This window comes from Nerophis ophidion, linkage group LG28 (assembly GCF_033978795.1).
Source record: "Nerophis ophidion isolate RoL-2023_Sa linkage group LG28, RoL_Noph_v1.0, whole genome shotgun sequence".
In the NCBI taxonomy this organism is placed as follows: domain Eukaryota; kingdom Metazoa; phylum Chordata; class Actinopteri; order Syngnathiformes; family Syngnathidae; genus Nerophis; species Nerophis ophidion.
This window is the reverse complement of record NC_084638.1, coordinates 4,372,354-4,386,744: the sequence shown is the minus strand read 5'-3', so window position 1 is coordinate 4,386,744 and position 14,391 is coordinate 4,372,354. Positions and strand designations below refer to the sequence as shown.

General features: G+C 42.1%; 1 protein-coding gene across 1 annotated transcript in view; it reads left to right on the top strand.

Annotated features, from left to right (window-relative positions):
• Positions 1–222: 222 nt before the first annotated feature.
• Positions 223–14,391, top strand: part of LOC133544907 (vertebrate ancient opsin-like) — a 188,374-nt gene continuing 174,205 nt past the window's right edge. Inside the window, exon 1 of the mRNA XM_061890148.1 lies at positions 223–589. Coding sequence (XP_061746132.1) covers positions 223–589 — 367 coding nt within the window. The remainder of the gene's footprint in view (positions 590–14,391) is intronic.

Here is a 14,391-nt window from a genome sequence, read left to right as displayed (position 1 = left end):
GTCAGTGTGTGCATGCAGACTAGAATCAAACTTTTTTTTTTTTTTTCGGATTTTTTTTTTTTTTTAAGCACTTTTAAAAAGTTGTGCAATCCAACCAAAATAAAGTGTTACACTAAATCATTACATTTATTTTATTTTAATTTTTTTTTATGTGACAAAGCCCCCCCCCCCCCGATACTCGTACTCGTATCCGGTCCGCGCGCCCCCGCCGCCGCAGCAGCGATGCTCGTGTCCAACGCGAGCCTGAGCGGCTGCGCGGACCTCAACGTCTCCCTGCCCGGGGACGGACACCCGGCGGTGGGCGGCTCTCCGCGCTCCACCCTCACCCCGACGGGGAACGCGGTGGTGGCCGTGTGCTTGGGCTTCATCGGCACTTTGGGACTTGTCAACAACTTGCTGGTGCTGGTGCTCTTCTCCCGCTTCAAGGTGCTGCGCTCGCCCATCAACCTGCTCCTGGTCAACATTTCCGTCAGCGACCTGCTGGTGTGCGTGCTGGGGACGCCCTTCAGCTTCGCCGCCAGCACGCAGGGACGCTGGCTGATCGGGGAGCGGGGCTGCGTGTGGTACGGCTTCGCCAACTCCCTCTTTGGTGAGTGCCACCTTTTTATTTGTCGTTTTTTTACCGTCAAAAATGGCGCGTCCTCGTGGAAATCAAGTCAAGCCATTTTTTTTTTTTTGTTATATTTGGGATATTAATTAGCACATTTATACTATAGGAGCTGTTAAAAATCGCCTATTTTATTGCTGGTAGTCACTTTTAAAAACAGCAGTCTTTAACCAGGGTGCTGCTGTAGGTGCACACGTCCTACTGGGTGGTGTTTTTCAAACATTTTTGATTGAAAAAAATCCGAAGGCACACAACCGGCTGAAAAAAATAAAAAAAATGACTCTCAGTAGACAATAAAAAGTCACTATAGCTCTTGTCTCAAAGTAGGTTGTCCGGGTGTTGCAGTTTCATGTCTTCCTTTGAGCGCCATTCCCCGCACCTGCCTTGTTTTAGCAATCAAGAAGATTTATGTCATCTTTTTTTGTGTGGCCATTGTTATGTAGGGATGTACTTTGTGGACGCCGTCTGCTGCTCCACTCGCTGTAAGTCTTTGCTGTCGTCCAGCACTCTGTTTTTGTTGACTTTGTATTTCACGGCACAATGGTTGAAAAACACTGAGTTTGGCTATTAATGAACACATTTTTACTATAGGAGCTATTTAAAAAAACACCTATTTCATTGCTGGTAGTCACTTTTAAAAACAGCACCACACCCCCAGTCTTTTACCAGGGTGCTGCTATAGGTGCACACGTCCTACATGGCGGTGTTTTTCAACCTTTTTTTTGAGCCAAGACGCATTTTTTTCATAAAAAACAATCCCAAGGCACACCACCGGCTGAAAAAAATTAAAAAATGACACTCAGTAGACAATAAAAAGTCGTCGTTGCAATGGTTGGATATGAATTCAAACCATAGCCAAATGCATCACTATAGCGCTTGTCTCAAAGTAGGTTGTCCGGGTGTTGCAGTTTCATGTCCTTTTTGAGGCGCTATTCCCCACAGCTGCTGTTCTTTAGCAATCAAGAATATTTAAGTCATCTTTTTTTGTGTGGCCATTGTTATGTACGGATGTACTTTGTGGACGCCGTCTGCTGCTCCACACGCTGTAAGTCTTTGCTGTCGTCCAGCATTCTGTTTTTCTTTACTTTGTAGCCAGTTCAGTTTTAGTTTTGTTCTGCATAGCCATTCCAAAACTTTAATATTTTTCCTTAAGGGCACTCGCATTTTAATTATTTTTGGATTAAGCATTAGATCGCTTTTTTTACCTTCACTCTGCCTTCCGCTGTCGCCTGCATATTGTGATCACGACAAACGATCGTCGTCTGACACGACTTGTTCCCGACATCTACAAAGCAATTAGCTACCGGCTGCCACCTACTGATATGGAAGAGTATTACACGGTTACTCTGACGTCAACAACGGCACATTTGCAGATTATAATTACTGGTTTTCAAAAAATATCTTTAACCCAATTAGGCAAAATTACATTCCACTGCACACCAGAATGTATTTCACGGCACAATGGTTGAAAAACACTGAGTTGGGCTATTAATGAGCATGATTATACTATAGGAGCTATTAAAAATCGCCTATTTTACTGCTGGTAGTCACTTTTAAAAACAGCAGTCTTTAACCAGGGTGCTGCTGTAGGTGCACACGTCCTACTGGGTGGTGTTTTTCAAACATTTTTGATTGAAAAAAAATCCCTAAGGCACACCAAAGGCTGAAAAAAATAAAAAAATGACACTCAGTAGACAATAAAAAGTCGTCGTCGCATCAGTATAGCTCTTGTCTCAAAGTAGGTTGTCCGGGTGTTGCAGTTTCATATCTTCCTTTGAGCGCCATTCCCCGCACCTGCTGTTCTTTAGCAATCAGGAATTTTTAAGTTAGCTTTTTTAGTGTGGCCATTGTTGTCATGTACGGATGTACTTTGTGGACGCCGTCCGCTGCTCCACTCGCTGTAAGTCTTTGCTGTCGTCCAGCATTCTGTTTTTGTTGACTTTGTATTTCACGGCACAATGGTTGAAAAACACTGAGTTGGGCTATTAATGAACACATTTTTACTATAGGAGCTATTTAAAAAAACACCTATTTTATTGCTGGTAGTCACTTTTAAAAACAGCAGTCTTTAACCAGGGTGCTGCTGTAGGTGCACACGTCCTACTGGGTGGTGTTTTTCAAACATTTTTGATTGAAAAACAATCCTGAGGCACACCACCGGCTGAAAAAAATAAAAAAAAGACACTCAGTAGACAATAAAAAGTCGTCGTCGCATCAGTATAGCTCTTGTCTCAAAGTAGGTTGTCCGGGTGTTGCAGTTTCATGTCCTTTTTGATGCGCTATTCCCCGCACCTGCTGTTCTTTAGCAATCAGGAATTTTTAAGTTAGCTTTTTTAGTGTGGCCATTGTTGTCATGTAGGGATGTACTTTGTGGACGCCGTCCGCTGCTCCACTCGCTGTAAGTCTTTGCTGTCGTCCAGCATTCTGTTTTTGTTGACTTTGTATTTCACGGCACAATGGTTGAAAAACACTGAGTTTGGCTATTAATGAGCATGATTATACTATAGGAGCTATTTTAAAAAACACCTATTTTATTGCTGGTAGTCACTTTTAAAAACAGCAGTCTTTAACCAGGGTGCTGCTGTAGGTGCACACGTCCTACTGGGTGGTGTTTTTCAAACATTTTTGATTGAAAAAAATGCCTAAGGCACACAACCGGCGGAAAAAAATAAAAAAATGACACTCAGTAGACAATAAAAAGTCACTATAGCTCTTGTCTCAAAGTAGGTTGTCCGGGTGTTGCAGTTTCATGTCTTCCTTTGAGCGCCATTCCCCGCACCTGCTTTTCTTTAGTAATCAAGAATATTTATGTCATCTTTTTTTGTGTGGCCATTGTTATGTACAGATGTACTTTGTGGACGCCGTCTGCTGCTCCACACGCTGTAAGTCTTTGCTGTCGTCCAGCATTCTGTTTTTCTTTACTTTGTAGCCAGTTCAGTTTTAGTTTTGTTCCCAAAACTTTAATATTTTTCCTTAAGGGCACTCGCGTTTTGTTTATTTTTGGATTAAGCATTAGATCCCTTTTTTTACCTTCACTTTGCCTTCCGCTGTCGCCTGCATATTGTGATCACGACAAACGATCGTCGTCTCTCACGACTTGTTCCCGACATCTACAAAGCAATTAGCTACCGGCTGCCACCTACTGATATGGAAGAGTATTACACGGTTACTCTGACGTCAAAAACGGCACATTTGCAGATTATAATTACTGGTTTTCTAAAAATATTTTTAACCCAATTAGGCAAAATTACATTCCACTGCACATCAGACTGTATTTCACGGCTCAATGGTTGAAAAACACTGAGTTAGGCTATTAATGAGCATGATTATACTATAGGAGCTATTTAAAAAAACACCTATTTCATTGCTGGTAGTCACTTTTAAAAACAGCAGTCTTTAACCAGGGTGCTGCTGTAGGTGCACACGTCCTACTGGGTGGTGTTTTTCAAACATTTTTGATTGAAAAAAAATCCCTAAGGCACACCACCGGCTGAAAAAAATAAAAAAATGACACTCAGTAGACAATAAAAAGTCACTATAGCTCTTGTCTAAAAGTAGGTTGTCCAGGTGTTGCAGTTTCATGTCCTTTTTGAGGCGCCATTCCCCACAGCTGCTTTTCTTTAGCAATCAAGAAGATTTATGTCATCTTTTTTTGTGTGGCCATTGTTATGTAGGGATGTACTTTGTGGACGCCATCTGCTGCTCCACACGCTGTAAGTCTTTGCTGTCGTCCAGCATTCTGTTTTTGTTGACTTTGTATTTCACGGCACAATGGTTGAAAAACACTGAGTTTGGCTATTAATGAACACGATTATACTATAGGAGCTATTAAAAATCGCCTATTTTATTGCTGGTAGTCACTTTTAAAAACAGCAGTCTTTAACCAGGGTGCTGCTGTAGGTGCACACGTCCTACTGGGTGGTGTTTTTCAAACATTTTTGATTGAAAAAAATGCCTAAGGCACACCACCGGCTGAAAAAAATAAAAAAATGACTCTCAGTAGACAATAAAAAGTCGTCGTCGCAGTTGTTGGATATGAATTAAAACCATAGCCAAATGCATCAGTATAGCTCTTGTCTCAAAGTAGGTTGTCCGGGTGTTGCAGTTTCATGTCCTTTTTGAGGCGCTATTCCCCACAGCTGCCTTGTTTTAGTAATCAAGAATATTTAGGTTATCTTTTTTAGTGTGGCCATTGTTATTTCATGTAGGGATGTACTTTGTGGACGCCGTCCGCTGCTCCACTCGCTGTAAGTCTTTGCTGTCATCCAGCATTCTTTTTTTGTTGACTTTGTAGCCGGTACATCTTTAGTTCTGTTCTGCCGAGCACAATTATACTGAGATAAGTAGGTTGTGAGTTCAAATCCCATCCGAGTCATACCAAAGACTATAAAAATGGGACTCTTTCCTTTCCTCCTTGGCACTCAGCATCAAGGGATGGAATTGGGGGTCAAATCACCACATATGATTCCCGGGCGCGGCACCGCTGGTGCCCACTGCTCCCCTCACCTCCCAGGGGGTGATCAAGGGTGATGGGTCAAATGCAGAGAATAATTTCGCCACACCAAGAGTGTGTGTGACAATCATTGGTGTTTTATCTTTAACTTTAACTATAGGAGCTATTAAAAAAAAGCCAATTTTATTGCTGGTAGTCACTTTTAAAAACAGCAGTCTTTAACCAGGTAGGTGCACACGTCCTACTGGGTGGTGTTTTTCAAACATTTTTGATTGAAAAAAAATCCCTAAGGCACACCACCGGCTGAAAAAAATTAAAAAATGACACTCAGTAGACAATAAAAAGTCGTCGTCGCATCAGTATAGCTCTTGTCTCAAAGTAGGTTGTCCGGGTGTTGCAGTTTCATGTCTTCCTTTGAGCGCCATTCCCCGCACCTGCTGTTCTTTAGCAATCAAGAATATTTAAGTTATCTTTTTTTGTGTGGCCATTGTTATGTAGGGATGTACTTTGTGGACGCCGTCCGCTGCTCCACACGCTGTAAGTCTTTGCTGTCGTCCAGCATTCTTTTTTTGTTGACTTTGTAGCCGGTACATCTTTAGTTCCGTTCTGCCGAGCACAATTATACTGAGATAGGTAGGTTGTGAGTTCAAATCCCGGCCGAGTCATACCAAAGACTATAAAAATGGGACTCTTTCCTTTCCTCCTTGGCACTCAGCATCAAGGGATGGAATTGGGGGATAAATCACCACATATGATTCCCGGGCGCGGCACCGCTGCTGCCCACTGCTCCCCTCACCTCCCAGGGGGTGACCAAGGGTGATGGGTCAAATGCAGAGAATAATTTCGCCACACCAAGAGTGTGTGTGACAATCATTGGTACTTTATCTTTAACTTTAACTATAGGAGCTATTAAAAAAAAGCCCATTTTATTGCTGGTAGTCACTTTTAAAAACAGCAGTCTTTAACCAGGGTGCTGCTGTAGGTGCACACGTCCTACTGGGTGGTGTTTTTCAAACATTTTTGATTGAAAAACAATCCTGAGGCACACCACCGGCTGAAAAAAATAAAAAAAAGACACTCAGTAGACAATAAAAAGTCGTCGTCGCATCAGTATAGCTCTTGTCTCAAAGTAGGTTGTCCGGGTGTTGCAGTTTCATGTCCTTTTTGATGCGCTATTCCCCGCACCTGCTGTTCTTTAGCAATCAGGAATTTTTAAGTTAGCTTTTTTAGTGTGGCCATTGTTGTCATGTAGGGATGTACTTTGTGGACGCCGTCCGCTGCTCCACTCGCTGTAAGTCTTTGCTGTCGTCCAGCATTCTGTTTTTGTTGACTTTGTATTTCACGGCACAATGGTTGAAAAACACTGAGTTTGGCTATTAATGAGCATGATTATACTATAGGAGCTATTTTAAAAAACACCTATTTTATTGCTGGTAGTCACTTTTAAAAACAGCAGTCTTTAACCAGGGTGCTGCTGTAGGTGCACACGTCCTACTGGGTGGTGTTTTTCAAACATTTTTGATTGAAAAAAATGCCTAAGGCACACAACCGGCGGAAAAAAATAAAAAAATGACACTCAGTAGACAATAAAAAGTCACTATAGCTCTTGTCTCAAAGTAGGTTGTCCGGGTGTTGCAGTTTCATGTCTTCCTTTGAGCGCCATTCCCCGCACCTGCTTTTCTTTAGTAATCAAGAATATTTATGTCATCTTTTTTTGTGTGGCCATTGTTATGTACAGATGTACTTTGTGGACGCCGTCTGCTGCTCCACACGCTGTAAGTCTTTGCTGTCGTCCAGCATTCTGTTTTTCTTTACTTTGTAGCCAGTTCAGTTTTAGTTTTGTTCCCAAAACTTTAATATTTTTCCTTAAGGGCACTCGCGTTTTGTTTATTTTTGGATTAAGCATTAGATCCCTTTTTTTACCTTCACTTTGCCTTCCGCTGTCGCCTGCATATTGTGATCACGACAAACGATCGTCGTCTCTCACGACTTGTTCCCGACATCTACAAAGCAATTAGCTACCGGCTGCCACCTACTGATATGGAAGAGTATTACACGGTTACTCTGACGTCAAAAACGGCACATTTGCAGATTATAATTACTGGTTTTCTAAAAATATTTTTAACCCAATTAGGCAAAATTACATTCCACTGCACATCAGACTGTATTTCACGGCTCAATGGTTGAAAAACACTGAGTTAGGCTATTAATGAGCATGATTATACTATAGGAGCTATTTAAAAAAACACCTATTTCATTGCTGGTAGTCACTTTTAAAAACAGCAGTCTTTAACCAGGGTGCTGCTGTAGGTGCACACGTCCTACTGGGTGGTGTTTTTCAAACATTTTTGATTGAAAAAAAATCCCTAAGGCACACCACCGGCTGAAAAAAATAAAAAAATGACACTCAGTAGACAATAAAAAGTCACTATAGCTCTTGTCTAAAAGTAGGTTGTCCAGGTGTTGCAGTTTCATGTCCTTTTTGAGGCGCCATTCCCCACAGCTGCTTTTCTTTAGCAATCAAGAAGATTTATGTCATCTTTTTTTGTGTGGCCATTGTTATGTAGGGATGTACTTTGTGGACGCCATCTGCTGCTCCACACGCTGTAAGTCTTTGCTGTCGTCCAGCATTCTGTTTTTGTTGACTTTGTATTTCACGGCACAATGGTTGAAAAACACTGAGTTTGGCTATTAATGAACACGATTATACTATAGGAGCTATTAAAAATCGCCTATTTTATTGCTGGTAGTCACTTTTAAAAACAGCAGTCTTTAACCAGGGTGCTGCTGTAGGTGCACACGTCCTACTGGGTGGTGTTTTTCAAACATTTTTGATTGAAAAAAATGCCTAAGGCACACCACCGGCTGAAAAAAATAAAAAAATGACTCTCAGTAGACAATAAAAAGTCGTCGTCGCAGTTGTTGGATATGAATTAAAACCATAGCCAAATGCATCAGTATAGCTCTTGTCTCAAAGTAGGTTGTCCGGGTGTTGCAGTTTCATGTCCTTTTTGAGGCGCTATTCCCCACAGCTGCCTTGTTTTAGTAATCAAGAATATTTAGGTTATCTTTTTTAGTGTGGCCATTGTTATTTCATGTAGGGATGTACTTTGTGGACGCCGTCCGCTGCTCCACTCGCTGTAAGTCTTTGCTGTCATCCAGCATTCTTTTTTTGTTGACTTTGTAGCCGGTACATCTTTAGTTCTGTTCTGCCGAGCACAATTATACTGAGATAAGTAGGTTGTGAGTTCAAATCCCATCCGAGTCATACCAAAGACTATAAAAATGGGACTCTTTCCTTTCCTCCTTGGCACTCAGCATCAAGGGATGGAATTGGGGGTCAAATCACCACATATGATTCCCGGGCGCGGCACCGCTGGTGCCCACTGCTCCCCTCACCTCCCAGGGGGTGATCAAGGGTGATGGGTCAAATGCAGAGAATAATTTCGCCACACCAAGAGTGTGTGTGACAATCATTGGTGTTTTATCTTTAACTTTAACTATAGGAGCTATTAAAAAAAAGCCAATTTTATTGCTGGTAGTCACTTTTAAAAACAGCAGTCTTTAACCAGGTAGGTGCACACGTCCTACTGGGTGGTGTTTTTCAAACATTTTTGATTGAAAAAAAATCCCTAAGGCACACCACCGGCTGAAAAAAATTAAAAAATGACACTCAGTAGACAATAAAAAGTCGTCGTCGCATCAGTATAGCTCTTGTCTCAAAGTAGGTTGTCCGGGTGTTGCAGTTTCATGTCTTCCTTTGAGCGCCATTCCCCGCACCTGCTGTTCTTTAGCAATCAAGAATATTTAAGTTATCTTTTTTTGTGTGGCCATTGTTATGTAGGGATGTACTTTGTGGACGCCGTCCGCTGCTCCACACGCTGTAAGTCTTTGCTGTCGTCCAGCATTCTTTTTTTGTTGACTTTGTAGCCGGTACATCTTTAGTTCCGTTCTGCCGAGCACAATTATACTGAGATAGGTAGGTTGTGAGTTCAAATCCCGGCCGAGTCATACCAAAGACTATAAAAATGGGACTCTTTCCTTTCCTCCTTGGCACTCAGCATCAAGGGATGGAATTGGGGGATAAATCACCACATATGATTCCCGGGCGCGGCACCGCTGCTGCCCACTGCTCCCCTCACCTCCCAGGGGGTGACCAAGGGTGATGGGTCAAATGCAGAGAATAATTTCGCCACACCAAGAGTGTGTGTGACAATCATTGGTACTTTATCTTTAACTTTAACTATAGGAGCTATTAAAAAAAAGCCCATTTTATTGCTGGTAGTCACTTTTAAAAACAGCAGTCTTTAACCAGGGTGCTGCTGTAGGTGCACACGTCCTACTGGGTGGTGTTTTTCAAACATTTTTGATTGAAAAAAATCCCTAAGGCACACCACCGGCTGAAAAAAATAAAAAAATGACACTCGGTAGACAATAAAAAGTCGTCGTCGCATCACTATAGCTCTTGTCTCAAAGTAGGTTGTCCGGGTGTTGCAGTTTCATGTCTTCCTTTGAGCGCCATTCCCCGCTCCTGCTTTGTTTTAGCAATCAAGAATATTTAAGTTGTCTTTTTTGGTGTGGCTATTGTTTTCATGTACGGATGTACTTTGTGGACGCCGTCCGCTGCTCCACACGCTGTAAGTCTTTGCTGTCGTCCAGCATTCTGTCTTTCTTTACTTTGTAGCCAGTTCAGTTTTAGTTTTGTTCTGCATAGCCATTCCAAAACTTTAATATTTTTCCTTAAGGGCACTCGCGTTTTGTTTATTTTTGGATTAAGCATTAGATCCCTTTTTTTACCTTCACTTTGCCTACCGCTGTCGCCTGCATATTGTGATCACGACAAACGATCGTCGTCTCTCACGACTTGTTCCCGACATCTACAAAGCAATTAGCTACCGGCTGCCACCTACTGATATGGAAGAGTATTACACGGTTACTCTGACGAGAAATAGACATCACCAACACTCAACAACGGCACATTTGCAGATTATAATTACTGGTTTTCTAAAAGTATTTTTACCCAATTAGGCAAAATTACATTCCACGGCACAGCAGACTGTATTTCACGGCACAATGGTTGAAAAACACTAAGTTGGGCTATTAATGAGCACGATTATACTAAAGGAGCTATGAATTTAAACCATAACCAACCATGTATCACTATAGCTCTTGTCTCAAAGTAGGTTTTCCGGGTGTTGCAGTTTCATGTCTTCCTTTGAGCACCATTCCCGGCACCTGCTTTATTTTAGCAATCAAGAATATTTAAGTTGTCTTTTTTGTGTGGCCATTGTTGTCCTGTCATGTACGGATGTACTTCGTGGACGCCGTCCGCTGCTCCACACGCTGTAAGTCTTTGCTGTCGTCCAGCATTCTGTTTTTGTTCCCTTTCCACTTCCGATTGTTCCATCTGCAGTCTCTGGCAGGCGGATGACCTAAGATCAGGGCAGATCAGGAACAAAGTGACCATAGGAGTATGGAGAAATGCTAAAATGTTGCATGTAATAATTGTGCTGACGGAGAAAAAATAAGCATAGTTCTCCATAACGGATGTATTTTCACATGGAAACATGGACCAAAAAAGCCTAAAGTTAGTGTATTTACGCATGAAACATTGCACAAAATATGAATGACTAACTTTTAGAATCGAAATAGTCATTCACAAAAATCTATAGGAACTAATGTCAAGTATTTCTAGCTTTTTTATATACCCATGCTCTTGTCCTGGAATGGGATGTATCAACTATAACCCACCGGAATATAAAATATTAAATATTAAAGCCCCCCAAAAAATACTACTTCTACCTCGGGGTGTAACGGTACCCAAAAATTTCGGTTCGGTACGTACCTCGGTTTTGAGGTCACGGTTCGGTTCATTTTCGGTACAGTAAGAAAACAACAAAATATACATGTTTTGGTTATTTATTTACCAAATTTGTAAACAATGGCATAAAATACATAAACACACAGGCTCCATTGCCAGGGTTAATGTGATCAACATGTATAAAATAAAATCTAAATAAGATAAGTCTCAGAATGGTTTCTTAACAAAACCTTTCTACATATAAAGTGCTTTTTTGGATTGATTGAGACTTTTATTAGTAGATTGCACAGTACAGCACATATTCCGTACAATTGACCACTGAATGGTAACACCCCAATAAGTTTTTCCAACCTATTTAAGTCGGGGTCCACGTTAATCAACATTAAACTGCCTCCAGTTGTTGCTCAGATGAAATAAAATGACACAACTTGTGCAAAGTGCAAAATTAAAAAGTTTTAAGTCAATTCAGCCTCAGATTAACGTTTCTTTCCCCCCTCTGCCTGGCTAACTTGGGAGTAAGAGGATATATGGGCTCATTGTTCTTCCACCATAGAAGTGGGTCAAAATCTAGTTTTAACGCAACCCCGAACGGGATTAGCGGTAGAAAAATAGATGGATGGATGGTCTTAAATGTGCTGCTATAAAAACATTTGTTATTGCTGCTTGAATGCAGTGTTTGAGACACGCTCCTCTTTCGCTTCCTTTAAGCGAGGTTTATTTGGGGGTGGTGCCGCTTCAAAGGGGTTAGCATGTTTGACGTGTTGGCAGAAGCGTACCCTACTGCAGCCGAACAATGTCGGCAAACCTCCGTCCTCCATTGTTGTATCGCACCGCGAAGCCGAAGTTTTCCCGAAGGGGAGATGATAACGAGGCAGAAGGGTCCTCCAGCTCTGGCTTTTGCATGTTGTCCTAGCCCGGTCGCTGCTAACATGCCGGGTTTCGTGCCTCGCTCTGCATTGTTTACACAACGTGCGGTGTGCTACCTAATATGTCCGTGTGGAAACTCGTTTGGTACACCTCCGAACCGAACTGAAACCCCTGTACCGAAACGCTTCAATACAAATACACGTACCGTTACACCCCTACTACAAATCCCGTTGCCATATGAGTTGGGAAATTGTGTTAGATGTAAATATAAACGGAATACAATGATTTGCAAATCCTTTTCAACCCATATTCAGTTCAATATGCTACAAAGACAAAATAGCCGGCGGCGTTCCTGGGTGTTGTTGATAAATAGCTTTGGCTTGGCATAGCAGGGTTTTAACTTGCACTTACAGATGTAGCGACCAACTGTAGCTACTGAGAGTGGTTTTATGAAGTGTTCTTCAGCCCATGTGGTGATATCCTTTACACACTGATGTCGGTTTTTTGATGCGGTACCGCCCGAGGGATCAAAGATCCGTAATATCATCGCTTACGTGCAGTGATTTCTCCAGATTCTCTGATGATTTTACGGACCGTAGATGGTAAATTCCCTGCAATAGCTCGTTGAGAAATGTTGTTCTAAAACTGTTTGACAATTTGCTTACAAATTGGTGACCCTCGGCCCCATCCTTGTTTGTGAATTACTTAGCATTGCATGGAAGCTGCTTTTATACCCAATCATGGCACCCACCTGTTCCCAATTAGCCTGCACACCTGTGGGATGTTCCTAATAAGTGTTTGATGAGCATTCCTCTTTTTTTTTTATCAGTATTTATTGCCATCTTTCCCAACTTTTTTGTCACGTTTCGCTGGCATCAAACTCTAAAGTTAATGATTATTTGCAATTATCAGATTTAATCAATCAATCAATCAATGTTTACTTATACAGCCCTAAATCACTAGTGTCTCAAAGGGCTGCACAAACCACCACCACATCCTCGGTAGGCCCACATAAGGGCAAGGAAAAACTCACACCCAGTGGGACGTCGGTGACAATGATGACTATGAGAACCTTGGAGAGGAGGAAAGCAATGGATGTCGAGCGGGTCTAACATGATACTGTGAAAGTTCAATCCACAATGGATCCAACACAGTCGCGAGAGTCCAGTCCAAAGAGGATCCAAGACACAGCAGCGAGAGTCCCGTTCACAGCGGAGCCAGCAGGAAACCATCCCAAGCGGAGGCGGCCATCAAATATGTTGTCTTTGTAGCATATTCAACTGAATATGGGTTGAAAGTGATTTGCAAATCATTGTATTCTGTTTATATTTACATCTAACACTATTTCCCAACTCATATGGAAACGGGGTTTGTATTTGCTATAACTAAATGCCACACCTGGAAGTCCGGTCCTTGACATTAATGCCTAAATCAAACTGGTCCCTGGTGCAAAAACAAGGTTGGGGACCCCCTGATGTATTTATACTAAATGTTTGCCGTTATGTACCGGAGTTGAGTGCTTGGCGCCCGAGGCAAGGAGAGACTTCATCACCCTTCATTTCGGCTCTTTGCACGAGGCGTTGCGCCCGAGGGCTCATAAGCGAGGATCTACGGCTGAGGCCTCAGCTGCATGGCGGCCGCTTTGTAACAAAAATAAAAAAAAGACCCCCCAGGTGTACCTTTGCTGCATGATGGAAATAGTGAGGACAAATAATAAAAAAATGTCCCAATCACCTGAAACCAGGTCACGCCGCAGGGTGTGATCGACTCACGTGCTTGGACACCTGTGTAGGTCATAATCAGGGCGACAATCAGCACCTGGAGTCCCCACAGGTGCATGACATTGAAACTTGGCTGACAATTTGTCGAATTAGGTCCTGACGTCGCACAACTCAATGACTATTATGTTAGATCCACTATGGACTGGACTCTCACACAATTATGTTAGACCCACTATGGACTGGACTCTCACACTATTACGTTAGATCCACTATGGACTGGACTCTCACACTATTATGTTAGATCCACTATGGACTGGACTCTCACAATATTATGTTAGATCCACTATGGACTGGACTCTCACAATATTATGTTAGATCCACTATGGACTGGACTCTCACAATATTATGTTAGATCCACTATGGACTGGACTCTCACACTATTATGTTAGATCCACTATGGACTGGACTCTCACACTGTTATGTTAGATCCACTATGGACTGGACTCTCACACTATTATGTTAGATCCACTATGGACTGGACTCTCACACTATTATGTTAGATCCACTATGGACTGGACTCTCACTATTATGTTAGATCCACTATGGACTGGACTCTCACACTATTATGTTAGATCCACTATGGACTGGACTCTCACACTATTATGTTAGATCCACTATGGACTGGACTCTCACACTATTATGTTAGATCCACTATGGACTGGACTCTCACACTATTATGTTAGATCCACTATGGACTGGACTCTCACACTATTATGTTAGATCCGCTATGGACTGGACTCTCACACTATTATGTTAGATCCACTATGGACTGGACTCTCACACTATTATGTTAGATCCGCTATGGACTGGACTCTCACACTATTATGTTAGATCCGCTATGGACTGGACTCTCACACTATTA